Source organism: Mobula birostris, chromosome 22, assembly GCF_030028105.1.
Source record: "Mobula birostris isolate sMobBir1 chromosome 22, sMobBir1.hap1, whole genome shotgun sequence".
NCBI lineage: Eukaryota > Metazoa > Chordata > Chondrichthyes > Myliobatiformes > Myliobatidae > Mobula > Mobula birostris.
This window is the reverse complement of record NC_092391.1, coordinates 27,810,823-27,834,103: the sequence shown is the minus strand read 5'-3', so window position 1 is coordinate 27,834,103 and position 23,281 is coordinate 27,810,823. Positions and strand designations below refer to the sequence as shown.

Genomic DNA, 23,281 nt, shown 5'->3' with positions numbered 1-23,281 from the left:
AATATTATTATTAATTATATAAATAGATAAATAGTTGAAAAGAGGACTAACGAGCCAGTTCGTGGACCATTCAGAAATCTGACTGCGGAGACAAAGAGAGGAAGTCTCTTTATCTGGTTTATAAATTTTTACTTGCAGTCAGAGCTCAGATTTTCCACCCTTAAAATTTTACAATTAATTAAAGCCAAAGAAACGAGAAATAAAGAAGTTCATCTCTGGAATGTGGTTGATGCCCGATAACGTTTTATCCCGGGTTGTTTGCAGCTATTTTGGGAGATTTCAGACCAGTGCTGGGATTGTGCTGGCACTTCATTCACAGCGGATATTGCGGTGTTGGGACTGGAGGGGGTGTTGGGGCTGGTTCTGGCAATGAGTCACACTGACCACTGTACACCGCAGATTCAAGCCTGCTGCCAGCCAGTGAGCCTGGAGCAGAAATTCAAGTCACATTCACTGTCATGTAACTATATACATATATATAATTATATAATATATATAGAAACAAGACCTAGGGTGTAAAGCACTGCAGTACACATAACACACAAAAACTTAAGAAGGAATTTTTTTGGGATGTAAAATTTAGGTCACATGTAAAGATGTTAGAGGTGGGGTGGTGGAAGGAGATTCCCAAGACTGATATTGTCTGTACCTTCAATGTTTTAATCCCACCCTGGAGAAAAGCACACCAGGTTTTCCATCCCACCATATTTCAAAACTAATAAACAAAAGTGCTCGAAGGAAGTGTAGGAGACAAGCACACCCATTTTGTTGTGTCGCTTTCTAGTTTACGCTCAGCACTGTCCTGGACGTAGCTCGTTGGTTCCTGCAGACTGGGGGGGGAGCAATCTGGTGCATTGACAGGCTGTAGGGGCTCCCTCCGGGCACTGAGGTTTCCCAGTTTGCTTTCACTGCCCTGCTGTGGCTCCTTGCAGGAAACTGACCCCTGAGTGATCCCACCAGGTGTAATCGTCACGTTCCATCAGCCCGGTTTGTCGCACAGTGTTTACAGAGAGGGGAGCTTTTGAGAATGCTTTGAATAATTATTTAGGCCATTCCACTGGGGCCCCTGCCAGTTTCAAGTGCACTGTAAATCCTTAAAGAAGTTATTGTTCAAGATGGAGATCAAAACTGAGTATCATTGACAATGAATGACTGGCCTAAAGGGGGAGCAACAGTGGCTGATTTGCAAGACCAAGTCTTAAATGTACGGTTGTATGTCTGAACTGCTTGGTTACTTGGAGGAATTTCGTGTGAAGACTGACTGGCTGTTCCAGGTACGGATTCTTTTAGAAGGGACAACCGAAGTCTAACTGGAAACTTAAAGGTTCAAAGCAATGGAATAATTCTCCCTACAGTGTTCCTTGTGACTTCAAAATTGCAGGTTTCTGCAGATCCTTCCATCACTTCTCAAACCCTTCTCCCAACTGGCTGATCTCCTTCCCTCCCTTCCCCACAGACTCCCCATTCCCTCCTTTTCCTACTCCCCTTTCTCCCTCACTCCCTGCTCCCCATTTCCCATTTTACCCTCTCATTCCCCTTGTCTGCAAGCCCACCCCTGTCCCTCTCCTTTCCCCTCCCACTCCCAAGCAAATCTCTGCCCTTGTCCGGTGGCTGCCTGTGGTTGTCTGGATCAGCTGGAGCATTCCGCGGGATGAGCATGGTGTGCCTTCTCCTCGTTAATCGTGCACACTAAGAGGCAGATATATTCAAGGTGTTCCTCATACCCATCTCTTGCCTTCCGATGCATTCTATCCTGCCGGATGTGTACAGTTTTGGAGCTTGGGAATTCTTAGGTCCAGGTTCAGGAGATTATGGTTCAGCCCAGGGCTAGATAGAAATCAGAACAGCTTAGTAAAGTGAAGGTTTTAAAGGAATAAGATGACATGAAGACCACGGCAGATGAAGTCAGGCTGGGCTTGTGGGGTTTGATAAGCTGCTTCACTTTTGCCAGTCCAGTTTCACAAACTCTGCTCACATTCACCTCACCCGTTGCAGACTCCGCTCTCTCCCCTTCTCCCGTACCCCTTCTCGTCAAGCTGGCCAGCCTGAGGGGATAAGAGTCCAGACTCCTCAGTCGACAAGTCCCTAAGTGACATTGTGTTTTCCCTGCAGCCCACGGAGGATAATTACTATTACGAATATCCTTATTATGAAGAATTCCCGGATGACTATACCGATAAGCCCTCTGAAAAGTTGCCGGAGTATGGAGAACAGATCAACGGTCCTATCACCGAACTGCCAGATCAAGAAGTAAGTTCTGGATTTTGGACAATGGGGCCGTGGAATTATGGGGCTTTGGGCACAGGGATGCCGGGAAAATGGAACGCAAGGACAGAAAGGTGATGGGTCAATGGGGTAATGGGAAATGGAGCACAAAGCAGCGGGGTAACGGGGGCTTTGGGGGAATTGGTGCCATGATCCCTGTGGCTTGCCATAGAGAACTGAGCTTCTCGGGTTTTTGAGCAGCCGTACTTACTAATCGTTTTCTTAACTAGAGTTGTTAAGCCCTTGTGTTTTTGGTTTAACCTTGTCGAGTCTCCTGACCTCTATGATTATTTAAAGAGAACTCTCAGTCGGTGCCTTAGTGGGGTCACCGTGTCGGAGAGGATGAATTCTTGTGGTGTCCCTCAGTCGTTTCTTCAATTCCGATTCCATATAACCATATAACAATTACAGCACGGAAACAGGCCATCTCGACCCTTCTAGTCCATGCCGGACTCTTACTCTTGCCTAGTCCCACCGACCTGCACTCAGTCCATAACCCTCCATTCCTTTCCTGTCCATATATCTATCCAATTTAACTTTAAACGACAACATGGAACCCACCTCAACCACTTCTGCTGGAAGCTCGTTCCACACAGCTACCACTCTCTGAGTAAAGATTCCAATGTTTAACTTCTTGTTCCTGTCTCCCTGCGGATCCCACCGTTCCTCCGCATGTGGGTCCAATCCTTTGTGAGCGTACCATGACAACTGGAGCATCCCAGTTCAGAAGGCCAATGGGGAAGTAGAGAGTGAGGCATGAGGTTAATGTCCTAATGGGGCTGTGGATCATGGGGTATTGGGTATGTAGGTGCTGAGGTTAGGACATGTTTGCAATGGGATAAGGAAGATTTAGGGGTTTGGGAATCAGGGTGCTGTTCTAAATGGGCTTTTGGTAATTGGTCACAATGGAACCAGGACAGTGGGCCAATGAGGGGCTGTGGCACATGGCTGTAGATCGGGTTGGGCTATTAGGGGATTGGGGCAGAGGGGTGAAGCTGGGGCAGAAGAATAATCGGGAAGTGCATGTTGTTGGCGACGTGGTCTTGGGGCACTCTGGAAGGGTCCAGTGAGGGAGCTGGGCAGACAAGGACTGGGGTAATGGGGGCAGGCACAGGACACCAAAGAACAAGGACAGTGGGGAGCAGTCACTGGGAGACTGGAGTTCAAGAGCACTGGGCCAGTAAGGTCCAGGGTAGTATGATACCGAGACAGGTGGGGTAGAGTACTGGAGGACACATGGGAAACTTGGTGGAGTGGGCTAATGTGATAGGATATGGGGACAGTGAGGCAGTGGGTATATGAGGGGATTCTCAAGGGCAAAGGGCAAATGGGACTGGGACAGTGCAGCCCGGGGACAGTGAGGATTAGGGTGCTGGGGTGCACAGCAGCGCGGCACAGAGAAAAATGGAACAGAGCAGAATGGCGTTCCAATAACGTTTCTAAATTATTAATTAATAGGAGACTGTGACCGAAAGGATGGAGGAGGTGATTGAGGAAACCACGCCGACTGTCCGTGAAACCACCCCTGCAGAATACCCCATTGTGGAAACAGGCTACTATGATAGCTACGGCGATGAATATTATTACCCAATGTTGACAATCACAGACAGTAATTTGGACAAAGAGGACGGTCTCGTGACTTCAGGGCAAGGATTTGATAACGAGGTTGAGTATCAAACTCTCCACGCTTTTGATCCCACGTATGGACGTCAGGCCCTGTCTTTTGACCCGTGTCCTTTTCTGAACTCCTGAAGATATTAGTCATTCCTGTACTCTGGACTTGACACGTGCCAGTCGGCCCCCTGGTAACCTTCTCCCTGAGCTTCTGTTACCTACTGTCTTGACTGTCAAACCTGATCCTGTGCAGTAACAGTTGTGCACAGGCTCTGAACGTAGAACAGTAACAACAAAGGAGCTAGCTGAACTAATGACTCCAGTAATTCCCTAGCGAAACTAATCCTTTCTACCTGTGCAACGTCCATATCCCTCCATTCCCTGCATCCACCATGCTCTGTGGAGGGGGGGGGGGATCTTGCCCCGCTTATCTTTTGAACTTGCCCTCTCACATTTGATGTACACCCTCTTGTGTTAGGCATTTCAATCGCAGGCGAGAGATACCAGGTATCGTCTCTATCTGTGCCTCTCATCACCAGGTTCCCTCCCACCCCTCCCAGCCCGCGCTTCTCATTTCTAGGCTCAGGTAGGGCACGTTAACATTACAACCAACAGGGGGACAAAGCACTTTGGCTGCCTGGGATGGAATGCTTCAGTTACTGGATAGGCTGGACTGGTTTACTTTGGAACAGAGGATGCTGGGGTACGGGCGGGACGTCGGTATTGGGGGGCAGGGAGTGACGCTGAAGCATCTGGTCGAGGTATGTAGAATTACGAGAGCCATAGATAGGGTAGGTAGTGAGAAGCTTTGCCCTATGCTGGAGCTATCTAAGAGCAGAGGGCGGAGGTTTAAAGTGAAGAGCAAGGGGGGAAATCTGGAACGCCCTGCCTGAAGCCTGTGCTTCACAGCATTAAAAAATATTTGAATTGGCAGGATAGTGAAGACTACGAACGAGGTGCTGGCACATCAGACCAGTATAGATGGGTATTTGATGGCCAGCATGTATGCGGTGGGCTGAATTTCTGGGCTATAGAAACAGTCCATTGTGACTCCATGACAATGATTCTGAGTTAGGAGACAAGTCCACTAAGTCTCACCGTGCTGTGCGCCTGAGTGTACAATAAGGGGTGATCCAATGTATTTGTGATGACTGTGGTGGGGGAGCTACTTCCTCTAGTGTGTCGCTGTGTTAGGAAGCGTCTCTTCACACAGAGAGGATGGAAATCAGGAATTCTCTTTACCTGCTGCTGAGAATGGGAGGCAATGGAAAATTTCAGTGCTTGGGCCGATAACAGTCTGTTAGCCCATAACCAGATTATGCAGAGGGAGTTGGAAGCAGATTGGCTTAAGCGCTGGGACTGGGTAGAGGGGCTGGGTGGCTTGCTCCTCTCCTGACACTTCACCCCTAACATTAATGGCCAGAGCCCCCCGCGTTATGACCAGCAACAGCCCTGGCTTCTCTTTCCTCGTTGCTTCCGCTGCTGATTGCAGCGGGATCTTACAGCCCGGACCTTTCCTGTGGCCCGTTGAGAGCCTCTGTCACTTGAGTGGGTGCACGTTATGTCTTTTGGGCTCCAGCTCCGAAAGGTTGCATAGTAGTGGGAACGGTGGTGTATTGGTTAAACTGTCGTCCTCTGAGCTGTCCTGCCTTCTGGATCACTAATTCAGAGAGAAGGGCAGTTCAGAAGACAACAGCCTGCACCAAGCTACTATAGTTAGCAAGATTCATCATGGTGTGGTGTGCTTGTTGGAACAAGCTTATTAACTATACCCGAGGAAATCTGGGCTCCCTGACTGGTGCATCCACTGCACTGGCCCAGCCAGACACACGTTTATCTCCAACCCGTGTTAGAGAGTCATGACCTTCAGATCCTACGGCCCTGTGGAAGCACCTTCGCCAAGTTGGCTGCTGGAGTTGACAGGGTGGCCAGCCTTAGGCGGGTGGTAAATGCCAGTGTTGGCAGCAATATCTACATTCTGCTCTTGAAGGTCTTGTGTCTTCAATTGGAATTGTGCAAGGTACTTGGCAAGTCAGGTAGCATCTTTGGAGAGTGTGCAGTATTTTGTTTTGGGGTTTTAAACAACCCGACTTCCTTTGTTTTTATAACTACAGGGCAAAAATTGTATAATATTTAACTCTTCCTATGGACATCATAACTCTGAAAACCCAAAAGTTTAAACAATGTAACTCAAAAGAACAACTAAATCTGAGATACGAGCTCCACGGAGAACACAGCTCGGGCGCTGCCCGGGGAGGACGGGCGGGCGGGAGAGAGAAAAGGGTCTTGTTTTGTTACATTGTTGTGCTCTGTGTTGTTCTGCTGAGCATGTGGACATGCTAAGTAGGTGCCAGAACGTGGGGCACATCCTTAGGCCGTGTTGGTTGTTACCACGAACGGTGCATTTCACTGTTTGCTGTGCTGTACGTGTGATAAGTAAATCTGAATCAACAGGCGGGAGAGATGGGAGATTTTAAACTTAGTGGCTGGGGCAGTGTATCTTGTTTCATTAATTGTCAATCACTTCTTAGTGCAGTCGTTTTTCACTAGTGATCTCTCTTTCTTCCGTTCAAAGACGAGCCACACCTATGAGAAGAGCGTACCCAGCCTTAACGACACTGAATACGAAGGAGGCTCTGAAAGCACCATTGAGATTGTCAACGAAGCAGTACCTGGCCAAGGGACAACATCTGAAGATAAATTCAACGTAACACTGATCAGTGAAAATAATACCGACGCATATGACTATGACATATACGACGTTTACTACGAGTATGATGATGATGTTACTGACCCTAATGCAGATCTTGGCCCTGGTTCGCCAGCCATCACTGACTATGACCGTGGCAGGGTAGGTTAGGAGGATCTTGCTCCTCCTGATAAATCTCTCCCTAGCCTTTCTTGCCTTCGTAAGCGCAGTCCTCAAACCCCTTCCCTCTTCCACACATCCTCACTGCGCCAAGGCAGGACGTCAGGGTGGGGGCTCCTCATCTCCCCCAGTCCCATGGCTTTCCAAGCTCAAGGTCAGTGTTAGCTAAACAGCTGCTTGTTGTGCATCCCCGAGCCATGGGGAGAACACGCAGGCATGTGCCCAAGTACAGTACCCAAGCAGGGCCGTATCTGTCCATCAAGTCCTGTCAAGGAATGTCTGATGGGACTGGGGTAGAGGGAGCTTTACACGCTGTGTTTCTCCTCCTACTATTTCTTGTACCTGTGTCCATCCCTGAGTTCTTTAATATGAATTTAAAGTTAAATTTCTGTTCTTTTAATTTCCAGGGCGGAGCTTTGAGAGGCGAGAAGGGTCAGAAGGGAGAGCCAGCCATCATTGAACCTGTGAGTGTGTATAGAGAGCTTTGAAACTTGCTACAATGCTCTTCTCTTGCACTGACTGCAGTTGGGGTTTGGTGTTGAAGGAGTGTGACAGGTTGTGTTGGAGGTTTTGCATCCCAAGACACTCTCTTGTTCCATCCCTGCTGCCCCCGTGCCCAAGGCAAACTGGAGCCTTCTGGGAAACTGCGGGGAGGTGACCTTTGTGTCCCCTTTACCCTACCTCCGAGGCCGACTGCACCTGTAGCTGGAGACCCCTGAGCAGGCGGAGAGTGGCTTGGATATCTTGGCGAGGTTGCGCCGTGTAAATCTGCTGGGGATAGACACTGGAACATCTGCACTGTAAGCTCTTGACAGTGAGGTTGTGCTGATGAAACCTCTCCACTAACGTGGCCAGCACTCTGTTTCCCAACACCGGCCATCTGCTGACGAGCCTGATGTGTGCTTGTGGGATGGTCAAAGGGTTTATTGTTCCATTCCCTGTGAGCAGAAAGGTGAAGGGCAGGGTTCCCAAGTCAGAGACTGGTGGGTTTGCTGCTCGCTTCAGTCAGACCGGCTGCCCCTTCTGGGACAAACAGACCCTGCTCTTGAACGCTGAGGTTGGAACTGTGACCTTTAACCCTTCCCTAGAACCCAGAGTTACTCAGCAAGACTGGTTAAAGACACCCAGCATGACAGTGCTACTGGGATACCTCTCAAGATGCAGTGTTCACCCACCAACATGCCCTTCCGTAACATTACCACCCAGCTAGATGGCAACATTCCCAAAACAGAAGTGTTAGCCTTTAATATTGAGCTGCGATTATAATCCAGTATTCCCTTTCCTACAAAGTTCACTTGGCTTGTATTTTCATGTTAGCTAGGAGCGGCCGGGTAAAATGCAGGGGAGCGTGAGGACATATGGAGAGTGAGTAACAGCACAAGGACACACAAACACGGATAGGAACGTGACAGCATCACAGTATATGGAAGAATGGGGGGGGGGAGGCACGGTAGCCCAGTGGTCAGTGCAACTGCTTTGGAGTTCCAATGACCATCGAAGGGGGTTCAATTCCCACCGCTGTCTGTCAGGAGTCTGGACATTCTTCTCGTGACCCCATGTTGTTTTTGTGTGTGGTGTGACGAACTGGATTGACTTGGCACTTTCTACAAAGGCATGGGTTTAAATCCCACTGCTACCACCAGTTCCTTCCCTTCTCTTCCACACGTTCTGCTTCCTCACTGCCCATAACACTGCTGCCGATTCAGGCAGTAATGAAGGTCCTTCATCTCTGTCTGTCCATAGCATCGCGGGCTGATATAGAGGGATTCTCCATTGCTGTTTCCGTAACAATTTTTTTTTGACCGATCGGGGTTGTTAGCCCTGAGCTGAACCCCCGAACCCGGAGGACCGGTGGACCACTCTAAGTCTGGCCTCCACCCTTTGACCTGCTCGACATGGGTGACCCTACCAAGAGCCAAAGCACAAAGCCTTGACTCCAGCCAACACAGCTCTCCGGGTCATTGAGGCACCCAAGCCTCCAAACCCAGTGGCAAGTTTGTGGCCCTCTCGGAGGCACAAGTTCTGTGCTGATAAGAAATGCACTGGGAAGTGTTTCCGAGGATGATAGAAATGAAAGGTTCTGTAGGGAGGAAGGGTTAGATTGATCTTAGAGTGGGCCAAAGGGCTTGTTATCTGCTATATTGTTCCATGTTCTATGAAATAGCAAATGTTGGAAAAAACTCAGCCAGTCAGGCAGCATCTGTGAGTAATTCTGGGCCCCATATCTAAGGAGGGATATGCTGGCTTTGGGAAGATCCAATGGAGGTTCACAGGAATGATCCTGGGAACAAAGGAGATAATGAATCATTGTTTGATGACTCTGGGCCTGGACTCGATGGAGTTCAAGTGAATGAGGGGGAATCTCATCGAACCCTACTGAATACTGAGAGGCCTGGAGTACACATGGAGAGGATGCTCTCATTAGTAGCAGAGCCTAGGATCCCAGGGCACAGCCTCAGAGTTAAAGGATGTGCTTTGGAATTGACTTGAGAAGGTGTTTCCCCAGCCAGTATGTGGTGAATCTGTTGCAGCAGAAAGTTGCGGAGGCCAGGCCATTGGGTTCATTTTAGGTTCTTGACTGGTGAAGAGGGTTAAGTGTTATGGGGAGAAGGTGGAAGAATGGGGTTGAAAGCAATCAAGCATGATCGAGTGGTGGAGCAGACGCAATGGGTCAAGTAGCGGAGTTGTACTCCTGTATCTTATGGTCTGTGGAAGGACAAACTAGTCAATGTTTCAGCTCGGCGGGATTATGAGAATAGTGGAAGATGTGCGGATTTCAGAGGTGGGCGAGGAATGAAGTGTAAGAACAAGCCTAAACCGAGAAGAGTAGATGTTGTACATAAGGTCTGACTGCTAGCTGGGCGTCTGGTAGAAGTGGGAGGGAGGAAGCAACGGGAGACAATGAGAGAGCAGCTAATCTGGAGTTAGAAAGTGTAATGTTCATTCCAGAGGCTTGAAGGAAGATGAGATGCTATTCTCTTTGGACGTCCCTGTGGAGGTGGAGAACTGAGTCTCCTGGGACAAGTGCACGATAATATGGGGTCACGGCAAAATGAGCAGGCCTGGGTGAAAGGAGGTGGTAATGGAGCAAAGTCCCGGCAGTGAAAAACAAAACCCTTCCGCCCTGTTGGCCGTCAGCCAGTCTCTGTCGGTCTCCCGGGTAGCCACTCACTCGGGCTCTGCTCGGGCATGAGACTCGTGTGCTTCCGCAGACTGTTCTCTCGACAAAGGAGCTCTCAGCAAGATGCAGCCTTTACTGAAAGAAGCAGCTGTAAAGAATTATTCAATTGATCGGGGGCTTGAACTGTCTTCTGAGTGCAAGTCTCACCCTTCCCGGACATTGACAGAATGAGGGAACGGTATTAACATTGTGAGGATGCAGAGGGGACCATAGGGATGGGATACTGTGAGGGAACAGAATTTATATAGGTTTGGCATCTCCCTCGCACACAAAGGAGCTCTGCCTGTTTACAAACTGGCACTCCCCTCTGTATCTCCAGCTGAGGCCTCCGTCGGTCAGAGTTGATAATGGATGTTGTGACCTAGCTGTCTAGCTATGCAAGCCTGGGCTGTACGGTACAGAGAGCGAGCTGTTGCCCATACGGCAGGCTCCCCCTCCCCACGCAAACGACGAACCCAAAGGAACGGCGGAGACCGATACGGTTCGGTGCCAGCAGCGCCTCGCAGTGACTCACAGGAGTTGGCAGTCAGCACTGAGCTCAATGTAGGACTGCCTTCGGGACTCCAGCTCCAGAATCTAGTCCTGAGCTCTTCCCCATGCGAGGGTATAGCTGCAAGGCAGCGGAGCTCTGAGATCAGAGCTTTCCTCCTCCTGGATGAGTTGCCAACCATGAATGAGGAGCCCCATCTGCCCAATGCGACTGGTCTTAAGGAGCCAGTAGCCTGCTGCCCCCCTTTTCCAGACAGTAGACATGGTTCTGCAGGGCTCAGTAGCTAAACCCCACAAGAAGGCCAGGATCTGGGCTTGGTTGTCAGAGGCTATTTGAGGCACACGCCATTGGGAGCATTTAATAGGTCCCCACGACCACCTTAAGGACCTCTTGTATAATGTGCATGTAAAATTCGAACAGTCCATTACATCTCTTTGGGTTTAATCTGTCTGGAGTGTCTCTCACCCAGGGGTTGATCTGTCTGGAGTGTATCTCCCCCGGGGTTTAATCTGCCCTCTGTGCCTCACCCGTGGGGTTTAATCTGCCCTCTGCGTCTCTCCCGTATGGTTAATCTGCCCTCTGCGTCTCTCCCGTATGGTTAATCTGCCCTCTGCATCTCTCCCGTGGGGTTTAATCTGCCCTCTGTGTCTCTCCCGTGGGGTTTAATCTGCCCTCTGTGTCTCTCCCGTACGGTTAATCTGCCCTCTGCGTCTCTCCCGTATGGTTAATCTGCCCTCTGCGTCTCTCCCGTATGGTTAATCTGCCCTCTGCATCTCTCCCGTGGGGTTTAATCTGCCCTCTGTGTCTCTCCCGTGGGGTTTAATCTGCCCTCTGTGTCTCTCCCGTACGGTTAATCTGCCCTCTGCGTCTCTCCCGTGGGGTTTAATCTGCCCTCTGTGTCTCTCCCGTACGGTTAATCTGCCCTCTGCGTCTCTCCCGTGGGGTTTAATCTGCCCTCTGTGTCTCACCCGTGGGGTTTAATCTGCCCTCTGCTTCTCTCCCCTGTGGGTTAATCTGCCCTCTGCGTCTCACCCGTGGGGTTTAATCTGCCCTCTGTGTCTCTCCCGTGGGGTTTAATCTGCCCTCTGTATCTCACCCGTGGGGTTTAATCTGCCCTCTGCTTCTCTCCCCTGTGGGTTAATCTGCCCTCTGCGTCTCTCCCGTATGGTTAATCTGCCCTCTGCGTCTCTCCCCTGTGGGTTAAACTGCCCTGTGTGTCTCACACCCGTGGGGTTTAATCTGCCCTCTGCGTCTCTCCCCTGTGAGTTAATCTGCCCTCTGTGTCTCACCCGTGAGGTTTAATCTGCCCTCTGCGTCTCTCCTCTGTGGGTTAATCTGCCCTCTGTCTCTCCCGTGGGGTTTAATCTGCCCTCTGTGCCTCACCCGTGGGGTTTAATCTGCCCTCTGCGTCTCTCCCGTATGGTTAACCTGCCCTCTGCGTCTCTCCCGTATGGTTAATCTGTCCTCTGCGTCTCTCCCCTGTGGGTTAATCTGCCCTCTGCGTCTCTCCTGTGGGGTTTAATCTGACTTCTGTGTCTCTCCCGTACGGTTAATCTGCCCTCTGTGTCTCTCCCGTGGGGTTTAATCTGCCCTCTGCGTCTCACCCCGTAGGGTTTAATCTGCCCTCTGTGTCTCACCCGTGAGGTTTAATCTGCCCTCTGCGTCTCTCCTCTGTGGGTTAATCTGCCCTCTGTCTCTCCCGTGGGGTTTAATCTGCCCTCTGTGCCTCACCCGTGGGGTTTAATCTGCCCTCTGCGTCTCTCCCGTATGGTTAACCTGCCCTCTGCGTCTCTCCCGTATGGTTAATCTGTCCTCTGCGTCTCTCCCCTGTGGGTTAATCTGCCCTCTGCGTCTCTCCTGTGGGGTTTAATCTGACTTCTGTGTCTCTCCCGTACGGTTAATCTGCCCTCTGTGTCTCTCCCGTGGGGTTTAATCTGCCCTCTGCGTCTCACCCCGTAGGGTTTAATCTGCCCTCTGCGTCTCTCCCCTGTGGGTTAATCTGCCCTCTGTGTCTCACCCGTGGGGTTTAATCTGCCCTCTGTGTCTCAACCGTGGGGTTTAATCTACCCTCTGCGTCTCTCCCCTGTGGGTTAATCTGCCCCCTGCGTCTCACCTGTGGGGTTTAATCTGCCCTCTGCATCTCACCCGTGGGGTTTAACCTGCCCTCTGCGTCTGTCCTGTGGGGTTTAATCTGCCTTCTGTGTCTCTCCCGTACGGTTAATCTGCCCTCTGTGTCTCTCCCGTGGGGTTTAATCTGCCCTCTGTGTCTCACCCCGTGGGGCTTAATCTGCCCTCTGCGTCTCTCCCCGGGGTTTAATCTGCCCTCTGCGTCTCTCCCGTGGGGTTTAATCTGCCCTCTGTGTCTCTCCCGTATGGTTAATCTGCCCTCTGTCTCACCCGTGGGGTTTAATCTGCCCTCTGCGTCTCTCCCCGGGGTTTAATCTGCCCTCTGCGTCTCTCCCGTATGGTTAATCTGCCCTCTGTCTCACCCGTGGGGTTTAATCTGCCCTCTGTGTCTCTCCCGTATGGTTAATCTGCCCTCTGTGTCTCTCCCGTATGGTTAATCTGCCCTCTGCGTCTCACCCATGGGGTTTAATCTGCCCTCTGCGTCTCTCCTGTGGGGTTTAATCTGCCTTCTGTGTCTTTCCCGTATGGTTAATCTGCCCTCTGCGTCTCTCCCGTGGGGTTTAATCTGCCCTCCGAATCTCCCGTGGTGTTTAATCTGCCCTCTGTCTCACCCGTGGGGTTTAATCTGCCCTCTGTGTCTCTCCCCCAGGTTTAATATGTTAATAGTTAATTATTCCAGGTCTAATCTGACCCCCATCTTCCTCCTGCGTCGAGGGTTCCCATGTCTCCTTGTTGTGGGTACCTCCCCCCCCCCCCGAGTGCGCCACGCCATTCTGACCCTGTAATTCTGATACCGAATGCACGGTCTGTCTATTGAATTCACATTTATTCATTGTGATTTTTTTCTTATTCTAGGGAATGCTGGTTGAGGGGCCCCCGGGTATGGAAGGTCCACCTGTAAGTCACATGCTCCAAAGCCCTCAGGACGCATTTGAGATTTATTTCTTTATTTTTCTCACCATAGTTCTAACTACATACTTGTCGAATTACTAACACGTGTGGTGTTTGGATTTGTCTGCACTGAGAATATCTGAAGTGTTGTCTGTTGTCTCTTGCTAATACTTGAGGCCCCGCTATTTTTCTGTCGACTACGGTCTTGATGCTGGATTCAGACTGGCCTTTACTGTGTTCTTTTACAGGGAAGTCCAGGCCATCCTGGGCCTCCTGGTCCTCCCGGCCCCGTTGGTGATCCTGGTTTGAGGGTGAGTGAGATTGTTTGAAACTTTACATTGCACTGCATGGAGACGAGTACTTAATCAGTGGGACTTCTTCCAAAACTCCCGAAGCAATTAAATTGATTGTGAGTTTCCAGCCTGTTCTGACTCAGAGCGAGGACAAAATCTTTGGGGAAAACTGCCAGAATCTTAAAACAGCCCACAGATCGTAGCTGAAGTCTCATGCCATTAAACAGGCGGACAGAATCATTTTATCATTCCCCTCTACTTGGGCGGGCACTGTGACAACGTGCACAGGGATTGGGGATGGTGGGGGAGGGAGAGCGGAGGGGAGGGCAGGGTTACTGGGAAAAGGGTTGGGGTGAAGGGGTTGGAGGGAAGGACGAGGAGGGGGAGGTGGACTCGGGGAGGGTGGTGAAGAGGAGGAGAAAGAGGTGGACTGCTTTTTCTTGGGTGGAGTTGAGAAGGTAAGGGAGCTCTCACTTTAAGCAATGCAGGGCCCATCTCACAGGCTTGGGGCAGAGCACGGAAAGAGAGGGAGGAGGGAAGGGGTGGGAAGGAGGGGGGGAAGAGGTGAACTGTTCAGGTTGGGTTGAGAAGATAAGAGGACTATGGAGTGAGAGGATGGAAAAAGAAATGAGAAAGGGGTGGGAAGGAGGATGGGGGAAGAGGTGAACTGTTTAGATTGGGTTGAGAAGATAAGAGGACTATGGAGTGCGAGGATGGAAAGAGAAGAGAGGAGAAGGGGGTGGGAAGGAAGAGGGGGAAGAGGGGAATTGTTTAGGTTTGGTTGAGAAGATAAGAGCGCTGTGGAGTGCGAGGATGGAAAGAGAAAGGAGAAAAGAGTGAGAAGGAGGAAGGGGAAGAGGTGGGTTGTAGGTTGGGTTGGGCTGTGGACTGATAGAGCGTGGGGAAGAGGAGGTAGGCATGGAGAAGCAGGCAGCGTGGTAAAAAACAGGAGGGTTGAGGGGGAGAGATGCAGAAAGGCTCAATGGAGAAGGGTGGGGCGTCCGCCCATCTGTTTCAATCTCAGCTTGGTCTCCGGGGCCCTACCTGAACTGAGACTCCGGATGGAGTTTAAACTGGGAGAAATTAATTGCCGCCATTTGGCAGGGAGTTGCCCACCCCGTGACTCAACCTGAACTATCTGGGGCTGCTCACTGCCCCTTGAAGCTATCCAGAGGAGTGGAAAGGGATAAGGTACCCTCTGCGTGCCTTGTGATACCTTTCATTCCCATTTTGAATTGACCTCAACCTGTCCCACAGCTTGTAATCTCCCCAGTTCTCTGTTTCAGATCCTAGCTTTAATCCTGTAAATCTGCACACACTCTACTCTCTCCCAGGGCAGGTCCCCAGTGGAGAAGGGCAGCACTCCCTCGGTTACCAGTTCCTGGAACACTCTGTTCTCACTTTTAGCAATGCAGGGGCCATCTCACAGTCTTGGGGCAGAGCAGAAATGTGTCTAGATCCTCAAACACTGCTCTCACATTGAATTTACTGCTTTCCTGAGTAGGATGTACACAAAATGACAACTTTGTATACTTGGAAAGTTCTCCACCACCTGAACAAAAAAGTAAGACATCATAAAAGCTGAGTGCAATGGAGTACTTGACATCTTCCAGTTTGGGCTGACCATAGCACTGCGACTGTAAACTCCTGCCTGTCATTCTCAGGCTCTCACTGCCACCTGGTGGACGAAGGCTGTCATAGCAGGCGGTCGCTGGCTCCTGGAGACAGGCTGCCAAGTGAAGTAGGTCCCACCGAGGGCCTTCCCCTTCTCCTCAAACCTAAAACCTTTCTCCCTGAGATCCTCCCTGATCCCAAACACTCTCCCTCAGCACTCCTTGGCCTTACCCACCTCTCCTTCTAACTTAAGCCCCTTTATTTTAAAACTCTTCTCCCTCATCCCTTCTTCATCCCAACCTGCCCGGTACCCACTGAAATTTTCACTCTCTTACCTCAATGGTTCTACAGGAGAATGTTAAAAATATCATGGACCACACACACATCAAATGAAGAAGTTCTCAGAAGAGCCCAAGCAGTTTGATTACTCATACCAACAATAGGAGAAAGACAACTCAGATTCCTAGGACACATCATGCGGAAAGATGAACTAGAAGAACTCATACTCTCTGGAAAGATTGAGGGGAGCAAATCTAGAGGAAGACCTTGGCTTATGTACATCAAAAGCATAGCCAGGCGGCTACACATTGAGGAAATGGAAGTCATCCAAAAAACAAAGTATAGATCTATATGGAAAATCATGGTCACCAAAGTCCGGATCGGATATGGTACCTAGACAGACAGACAGACCTCAATCTCTTCTGCCTCTCACCCTTGAGTTCCCTCGCCTCATCTGAAAGCCCCTATCCATCCATAACCCCCCTTATCCTCTGAGCCCCACCCTCTCGAAATCCTGGAGTACAGAGTTCAGATGTTCATCGTCTGGGATGTTGTCTCCCCATTTGTAACCTTTGCTTTCTCCGGTGACAGGGTCCGATAGGTCGATCCGGCCTTCCTGGAGCCGATGGGTTACCTGGGCCTCCAGGGACTGTCCTCATGCTGCCTGTAAGTATAGTCGGATTACTTTACCACCAGTCTAACTTGGAACCTCGTGTGTACAAATTCCCGGTTGTACCTAGGAATTGCCGTCATTAGGCCTTTGGTGGGTGCAGACGTTCCCTACCTTGTTTCCGAGTCGTGCAGCTACAGTCACCGAGCCAAGCTCGGGATTCCAGCAGGACTACCTGTACAAGTTTATGCTCGTCAGACCCAATCCAAAGTTCAAAGTAAATTTATCATTGAGGTGCATGTATGCAAGCATGTACTACGTGACATTCGTTTTCTTGCAGGCACTTACAGGGAAAAAAGAAAAGCAATAGAACTTGCTGATAAACTGTGCACAAAGAGTGACAAACACCATTGTGCGAAAGGAGACAAACTGAGCAAATAAAAATAATCCTGAGAACAAGAGTCGTAAGGAGTCTTTGAGTCTGTAAGTGGTAGAATCAGTTCAGAATTGTGGTGAATGAAGTTATCCACGTTGATTCAGTCCTGATGAAGGGTCTCGGCCTGAAATGTTGACTCTTCGCGCATTTCCACTGATGCTGCCTGGCCTGCTGGGTTCCTCCAGCATTTTGTGTGTGTTGCTTTGGTTCAGGGGCTTGGTTTGTTGCAGGATGATATCTGTTCCCGAAGTGGGACCTAAGGCTCCTGTACCTCCTGCCCGGTGGTGGTAATGAGAAGAGGGCACGGCCCAGAGCGAGGCTGGGACTGGAACTGGAATTGGTTTATTATGATCATAGAAATCAGTTAATTGCACAGTGCACTGGGGTGGAATAGGGTAAAGCAACATTAGAACGCAGAGTAAAGTGTAACAGCTACAGAGAATTTGCTCGGCTCCATCTTGGGTCTAGCCTACAAAGTACCCAGGACATCTTCAAGGAGCGGTGTTTCAGAAAGGCAGTGTCCATTATTAAGGACCTCCAGCACCCAGGGCATGCCCTTTTCTCACTGTTACCATCAGGTAGGAGATACAGAAGCCTGAAGGCACACACTCAGCGATTCAGGAACAGCTTCTTCCCTTCTGCCATCCAATTCCTAAATGGACTTTGAACCCGTGAACACTACCTCACTTTTAAAATATATATTGTTTCTGTTTTTGCACGATTTTTAATCTATTCAATTATAGATATACTGCAATTGATTGACTTATGTTTTTATTTTTACTTTTTTTCTTTTATACTTTGCTAAATTAACAAATTTCACGGCACATGCCAGTGATAATAAACCTGATTCTGATTCTGAAAGTGCAACGCGGACAGACATAACGAGATGGATTGCGAGGTCAAGAGTCCATTTTCTTGTAAAAGGGACCCTTCCCTTTACACCAGGATTCTTAACCTGCCGTCTGTGAATAGATTTGAGGAGGTCCATAAATCTTGTTATTTAATGTGTTAATAAAGAAGCGCATATATTACTACATCACAAATTAGTTTTCTTTATGTTTTGTTAACTGCATTTCAATAAAATTGGTTTCTTTTGTAATCCTATGTGTTTTGTATATCTAAATACATTACTCTGAGAAGGGGTCCATAGGCTTCACTGGACTGCCAAAGGGGTACGTGCCATAAAAATGGTTGAGACCACCCCCCCCCCCCCCACCACCCGCCGATCTACACTGTCCCATCAAACTCTCCCAGGACAGGGGCAGCACATCTGTGTATCTCGTACTCTGCGTGAAAGCCCCACCCCAATCCTCCTGAAAGAAACACTGTCAGACAAAAGCTCAAGAACCTTGATCAGACATCCCATTGCCGAGGACCTCTGACTGCCCTTGGTCTCCCCTACAGAAACTGGCTGGGAGAAAAGTTCAGAGATCCCCCGTGGGTCAATAGTGGCTGAACGGCCTGCTGGGGCCAGGAAGCCTTTGGACGTAGCACCGTGCACCTATCCGGTCTGAGTGTTCCTGAAGAAGTCAGGGAACACCAGCGCTGAATGTCTTCATTTGGCAAGGATGCTGGACTTGTGTCCACTGCTCACCTGGGGTGCTGAGCATGAATCACAAAGGCTCAGTGCTGTGGTTCTGGGTCATCGCAGTTCTGACCCCGGGATTTATGTATTCCTCTGGACAAGAAAGAGCTGTGAGTCTCTGGCACAGTCTTGTGTCTGTGGATGGGAAGGATGCCCCTACAATTGACCTCGGTGACAGTTCTGTGCTCTCCACCCACACCACCCCCGGGGCTGTGCGTGTTCACCCTCTGCTGGGCCACTGCCTGTCCCGTGTTCACTCTGTGCTGGGCCACTGCCTGCCTCGCCTGCCTGGCTGAGAGAGTTGCCTGTGCTTTACCGCCTTCCCTTCACAGTCCGGATTGGTGCCACCTCCATATGCAGAAGTTACCGGCTTTCAGGGCAACAAAATGTGTGAAGGAGCCAGTCAATGGAGTAGTGAGCTGTGCCTCACCGTGGCTGAGCTCACCCGGGACTCCATCACAGGGAGGGTCAGGGAACCTGGGCAAACCCAGGCAGCTGAATCATTTGTCAGACTCTGGCCAGTGGAGCCAGTCTTCCTCCACAATCTGGCTGCTCCTGCATATTCCCAAATCCCTCTATCTGATCAGCTGCCTGAATACACTGTGGTGTGGAAAGGGTCACCAAGGAGCCCCTTCTGCCTGTGTGAGAGCGCCAGTCGACACTGGGGACCTGGGGTGGCGGCTGTCGCACAGAGTAGACTTTTTAACAGCTTTATCGACGTGTCGTGCCCAGAAGGGTTCCTGTTGGTAAATGGTTTATTAATGTCACGTGTACCTGGAAGGTTTTGTTTGCACTTATGCAGACATATCATTCCACACAGTACGTGGAGGTGGTAGAAAGGGGAAATAGAAAGAGAACATGGAAATGTGGTGTTACAGTCCCACAGGAGGTACGGTGCAGGCAGTCAAATGAAGTGCAAGGCCCCGACGAGGTAGAAAAATACAATCCCAAGCAAGAGAAAATCTGCAGATGCTGGAAATCCAAGCAACGCACACAAAATGCTGGAGGAACTCAGCAGGCCAGGCAGCGTCTATGGAAAAAAGGTGCAGTCAATGTTTCAGGCTCACACTCTTTGGCAGGACTCCGAAGTGTCTCGGCCTGAGACTTCGACTGTACTTTTTTCCATAGATGCTGCCTGGCCTGCTGAGTTCCTCCAGCACTTTTTATGTGTTGCTTGAACAGATACAGCTCCTTTATTCCGCAGACTAACTGGAGACCTGGGCAGAAAGGTAATGTGGTCGGTCTGCCAGTGAAGCTCTCATCATCCTGTCAAATACTCCCCGGGCATTTACAGCCCACGAGACAACGGAACGTCAGGGCAAGTTGGGAATTGCCTGACACTGAAATATGCAGTGAGGTTTCCTTGCAATGACAAGAAAGGTACACCTGCATCTTTACTTGCTCAGAAGGTTTAGGAGGTTCAAAGGGTCTAGCAGATCTAACAGATGGACTGTTGACAGCGTGCTGCCTGGTTGTATCATGGTCTGGTACGCCAATTAGAATGTGTTGTACAAGAGCGCAAGAAACTGCAGGGTAGTGGGCTCAGCCTAAACATCACGGGCACATCCCTTCTCACCGTCAGTACTATCAGTGGGAGGCATTGGCTCAACTAGGCGACCTTGACCGTCAAAGATCCCTCCCGCTCCTTTCATACTGCACAAGGTACAGAAGCCTGAAGCCCCACGCCACTAGATTCAAGAAAAGCTACTTCCCTTCAGCCGCTTGGTTTTTGAACTGAACAGCACAACCCTCATCACTCCTTAAAGCCCAATTTATACTTCTGCGTCAAAAGTACGCTGTAGGTACGGCGTAGCCGCCTACCCTACGCTGTACTCTACACCGAACCCTACACCGCAGACTAACGCGCACCTCTCCCAAAATGTAACTACGCATCGCGGCAACGCAGACCGCAACAACTGTGATTGGTCCGCTTGGTAGCATCGCATTTTCCTCATACGCATTTCCGGTTGCTTCTTCTTCTCCGCCATTTCAGAATTGAGAGAGGAAAACTCTTGTTCAACACTTATTATCTCCAACTCCAACCTGATGCGCTCAGTTTCAGTACAGAGTACAGGAAGAAACTCAACACAGCGGCACGGAATCCCTACCGCCAACTAGCGTTTTGGCGGTGAGCTGCAGAGCGACGCAGACACACCAACGCACAAGTATAACTGCTCATAACGGCGTAGGCCACTCCCGTAGGCTACAGTGTAAGCTACAGCGTAGCCCGTACGCACAAGTATAAATCAGCCTTCAGTGTGATCACCTTGCCCGACTTCATTCTTTCTTTTGTTTTAATCGTTCGCTTCTTGAAAAATTAATTTGTTCCTAGTTAATATTTCTCTTGTGAACAACACACACCAAAGTTGCTGGTGAACGCAGCAGGCCAGGCAGCATCTCTAGGAAGAGGTACAGTTGACATTTCAGGCCGAGACCCTTCGTCAGGACTAACTGAAAGAGCAAATAAGTACTTGTTCCTAGAGATGCTGCCTGGCCTGCTGCGTTCACCAGCAACTTTTATGTGTGTTGCTTGAAATTCCAGCATCTGCAGATTTCCTCGTGTTTGCGTTTCTCTTGCGAATGCCGTTTCAAAGAGTCAAAGTGCATTTATTATCGAAGCATGCCTCCCTGAGTGTGTTTCTCTGTTGATACGCTGCTTCAGGTAAGTTTTTCACTGCACCTATGCATACGTGTACTTGTGCACCTGACAATAAACTTGACTTTGACATGAGTCTGTTCTCTCCGCCTGGTGGGGGATTGTACCGCAGTCCGCTGTGAATGAGTATGCTGTACTGAGGGTAGTTCTCCCTCCGCCCATGAGGTGCGACATTAGCTCATGGCGTGCAGCTGTTCCCTGTGAAGTGGATCAGCAGGTTTCCCCGGTTTGTGGTCCCAACACTGATCCTGTGTTTCTTTTCCTCTCAGTTCCGGTTCACCGGCGGCGGCAGTGCTGGAGAGAAGGGACCGATGGTGTCAGCCCAAGAAGCCCAAGCGCAGGCGATACTACAGCAGGCTCGGGTGAGTGCCCGTCACACACAGCACCAGATCACAGCCGTCAGGCACGCCTCATTTTCTGCATCTGTCCCCAAAGACTTGAGCTTAGTACCGAAATAAATCTCGAGTTGGAAGCTACGTCGTTAGAAGTGACCACGGAACTACTGGGATTGTCACGAAATCCATCTAGTTCATGAATATTCTTCAGAGAGGACCTGCTAACCTTGCCCATTGCAGCTTGTTTCTAATTCTGTGAACATATTAAATGCTCTCTGAAACAGTCCCCATTCCTGACTCACTTCAGGGCCAATAAGTCCTGGCCACTCGAGTGAAAGTCATCAGAATAACAGTGATGTTGCAGTCTGTCCTGGGTTCCCACCCTCTCCCCATGACAATGTGGGCTCTCGCCCTCTCCCCGTGATGATGAGGGTTTCCCTGGGTGTTCTAGTTTTCTCCCACTTCCCATAAACATGGTGGTGGGTCAATTGGTCACTGTAGAGTAACCAAAACATGGTAGTGGGTCGATTGGTTACTGTAGATTCACCAAAACATGGTGGTGGGTCAATTGGTCACTGTAGATTAACCAAACCATGGCGGTGGATTAATTGGTCACTGGAGATTAACCAAAACATGGCGGTGGGTTAATTGGTCACTGTAGATTCACCAAAACGTGGCGGTGGATTAATTGGTCACTGGAGATTAACCAAAACATGGCGGTGGGTTAATTGGTCACTGTAGATTAAACAAAACATGGTGGTGGGTTAATTGGTTACTGCAGATCACCCCAGGGATGGACAATGGCAAAAGGAATCTGAGACAGAGTTGGTGGGTTTGTATGAAAGAAAGATTCAGAGCCACAGTAAGATTGAGAGAAAGAGGATGAGATTTTCTAGGGAAGCTGGCATGAACCTGATGGGCCAAATGGCCTGTATTTAGGTTGCAAGTGTAGAGTTGATGAAGATTGTCACATCACAGACCCCGGGGAGTCACACATCCACAGCCTCCAGCCCAATTACTCCCTGACCCTATTGCTACCTCGCATCCACTGAGTTCCTCCAGTGCTTGGCTTGTTGCTCCAGAATGCATCATCTCAGTCTCCTGGGTATCCAAGATAGCCATCTCAGTCAACTCACCCTTAATCCTCGGGACTTAAGGCCAGCGAGGTAGATGTATCATTTCAATCTACAAGAAGCAGGCCTTGTATTGCTGAAGAGCAAGATGATGTCAGCTCCACCCCCAACATCACTCTGAATAGATGGTTATGAAGTTGTGCCAAGTCCCTGGCTGGGCCCTCCCGAGACAATCCAGGGAACAGTCCCTTGGTCATTGCCCAGTTGGTGGTGAGGGGCCTCTTAGGGACTGGAGTTTCAAACAATGGTCAGGGCGGCTCAGAATATCTGTCCAGGGTTTGGGGAACCTTTCCTCTTTACCAACAGTACGCGGAGATTCACTGGGTTCCGTGGGTCAGCAGTTGAAAACTGCGGGGTGGGGTGGGTGGCTGGGGTCAACAGAGGGTACAGGCAGCAGTCGGCAGGGCGTACCACAGGGAGGAGGTGGCAGGCTGATTCAGCCGTAGGCCCTGCAGCCCGGGTCGACTCCTAATCTCCATGCCGGAGTTGGCATAAGCCCCCGTGTGTTTCCATGCTGTCTCCAGCTTCCACCCACGTACAGAATTTGGGATATTGGTTGGTGAACTGTGGTCAGAGAATGAGCTGTTTCCAGAACTGGGCAAGTTGATGGGAGTGCAGGATGAAAAGGAATGGGACTGGAGCATGTGGGTGCTTGTTAAAACAGTTTGAACACAATGGGCTGAAGAGCCTGTTTCTCTGCTCTGACTCGAAAACTATCTCCGCTTGCCACTCACTTGCGGAGTTTTCACTCAGGGCACAAGGCACTTCAGGGAGTAGACCTGACCCTCGGTATCAGCTGGGTCCCATGGTTTCACCCACAGTCGGGCATTTCACTGCACGTGAGGCTTCCCAGCCTCCGCAAGGGTGGGGCTGGGAATATCGATGTCCCTCCCTCCTTCTCAC

The 23,281-nt window shown here is 50.1% G+C and overlaps 1 protein-coding gene across 2 annotated transcripts in view; it reads left to right on the top strand.

Moving 5' to 3' along the window:
- Positions 1-23,281, top strand: part of col5a1 (procollagen, type V, alpha 1) — a 295,086-nt gene that overhangs the window by 162,478 nt on the left and 109,327 nt on the right. For both annotated transcript variants that reach the window (XM_072240466.1, XM_072240467.1), the window contains exons 6-13: positions 2,113-2,250; positions 3,724-3,930; positions 6,455-6,730; positions 7,156-7,212; positions 13,402-13,443; positions 13,686-13,748; positions 16,215-16,289; positions 21,180-21,272. In XM_072240466.1, coding sequence (XP_072096567.1) covers positions 2,113-2,250; positions 3,724-3,930; positions 6,455-6,730; positions 7,156-7,212; positions 13,402-13,443; positions 13,686-13,748; positions 16,215-16,289; positions 21,180-21,272 — 951 coding nt within the window. The remainder of the gene's footprint in view (positions 1-2,112; positions 2,251-3,723; positions 3,931-6,454; positions 6,731-7,155; positions 7,213-13,401; positions 13,444-13,685; positions 13,749-16,214; positions 16,290-21,179; positions 21,273-23,281) is intronic.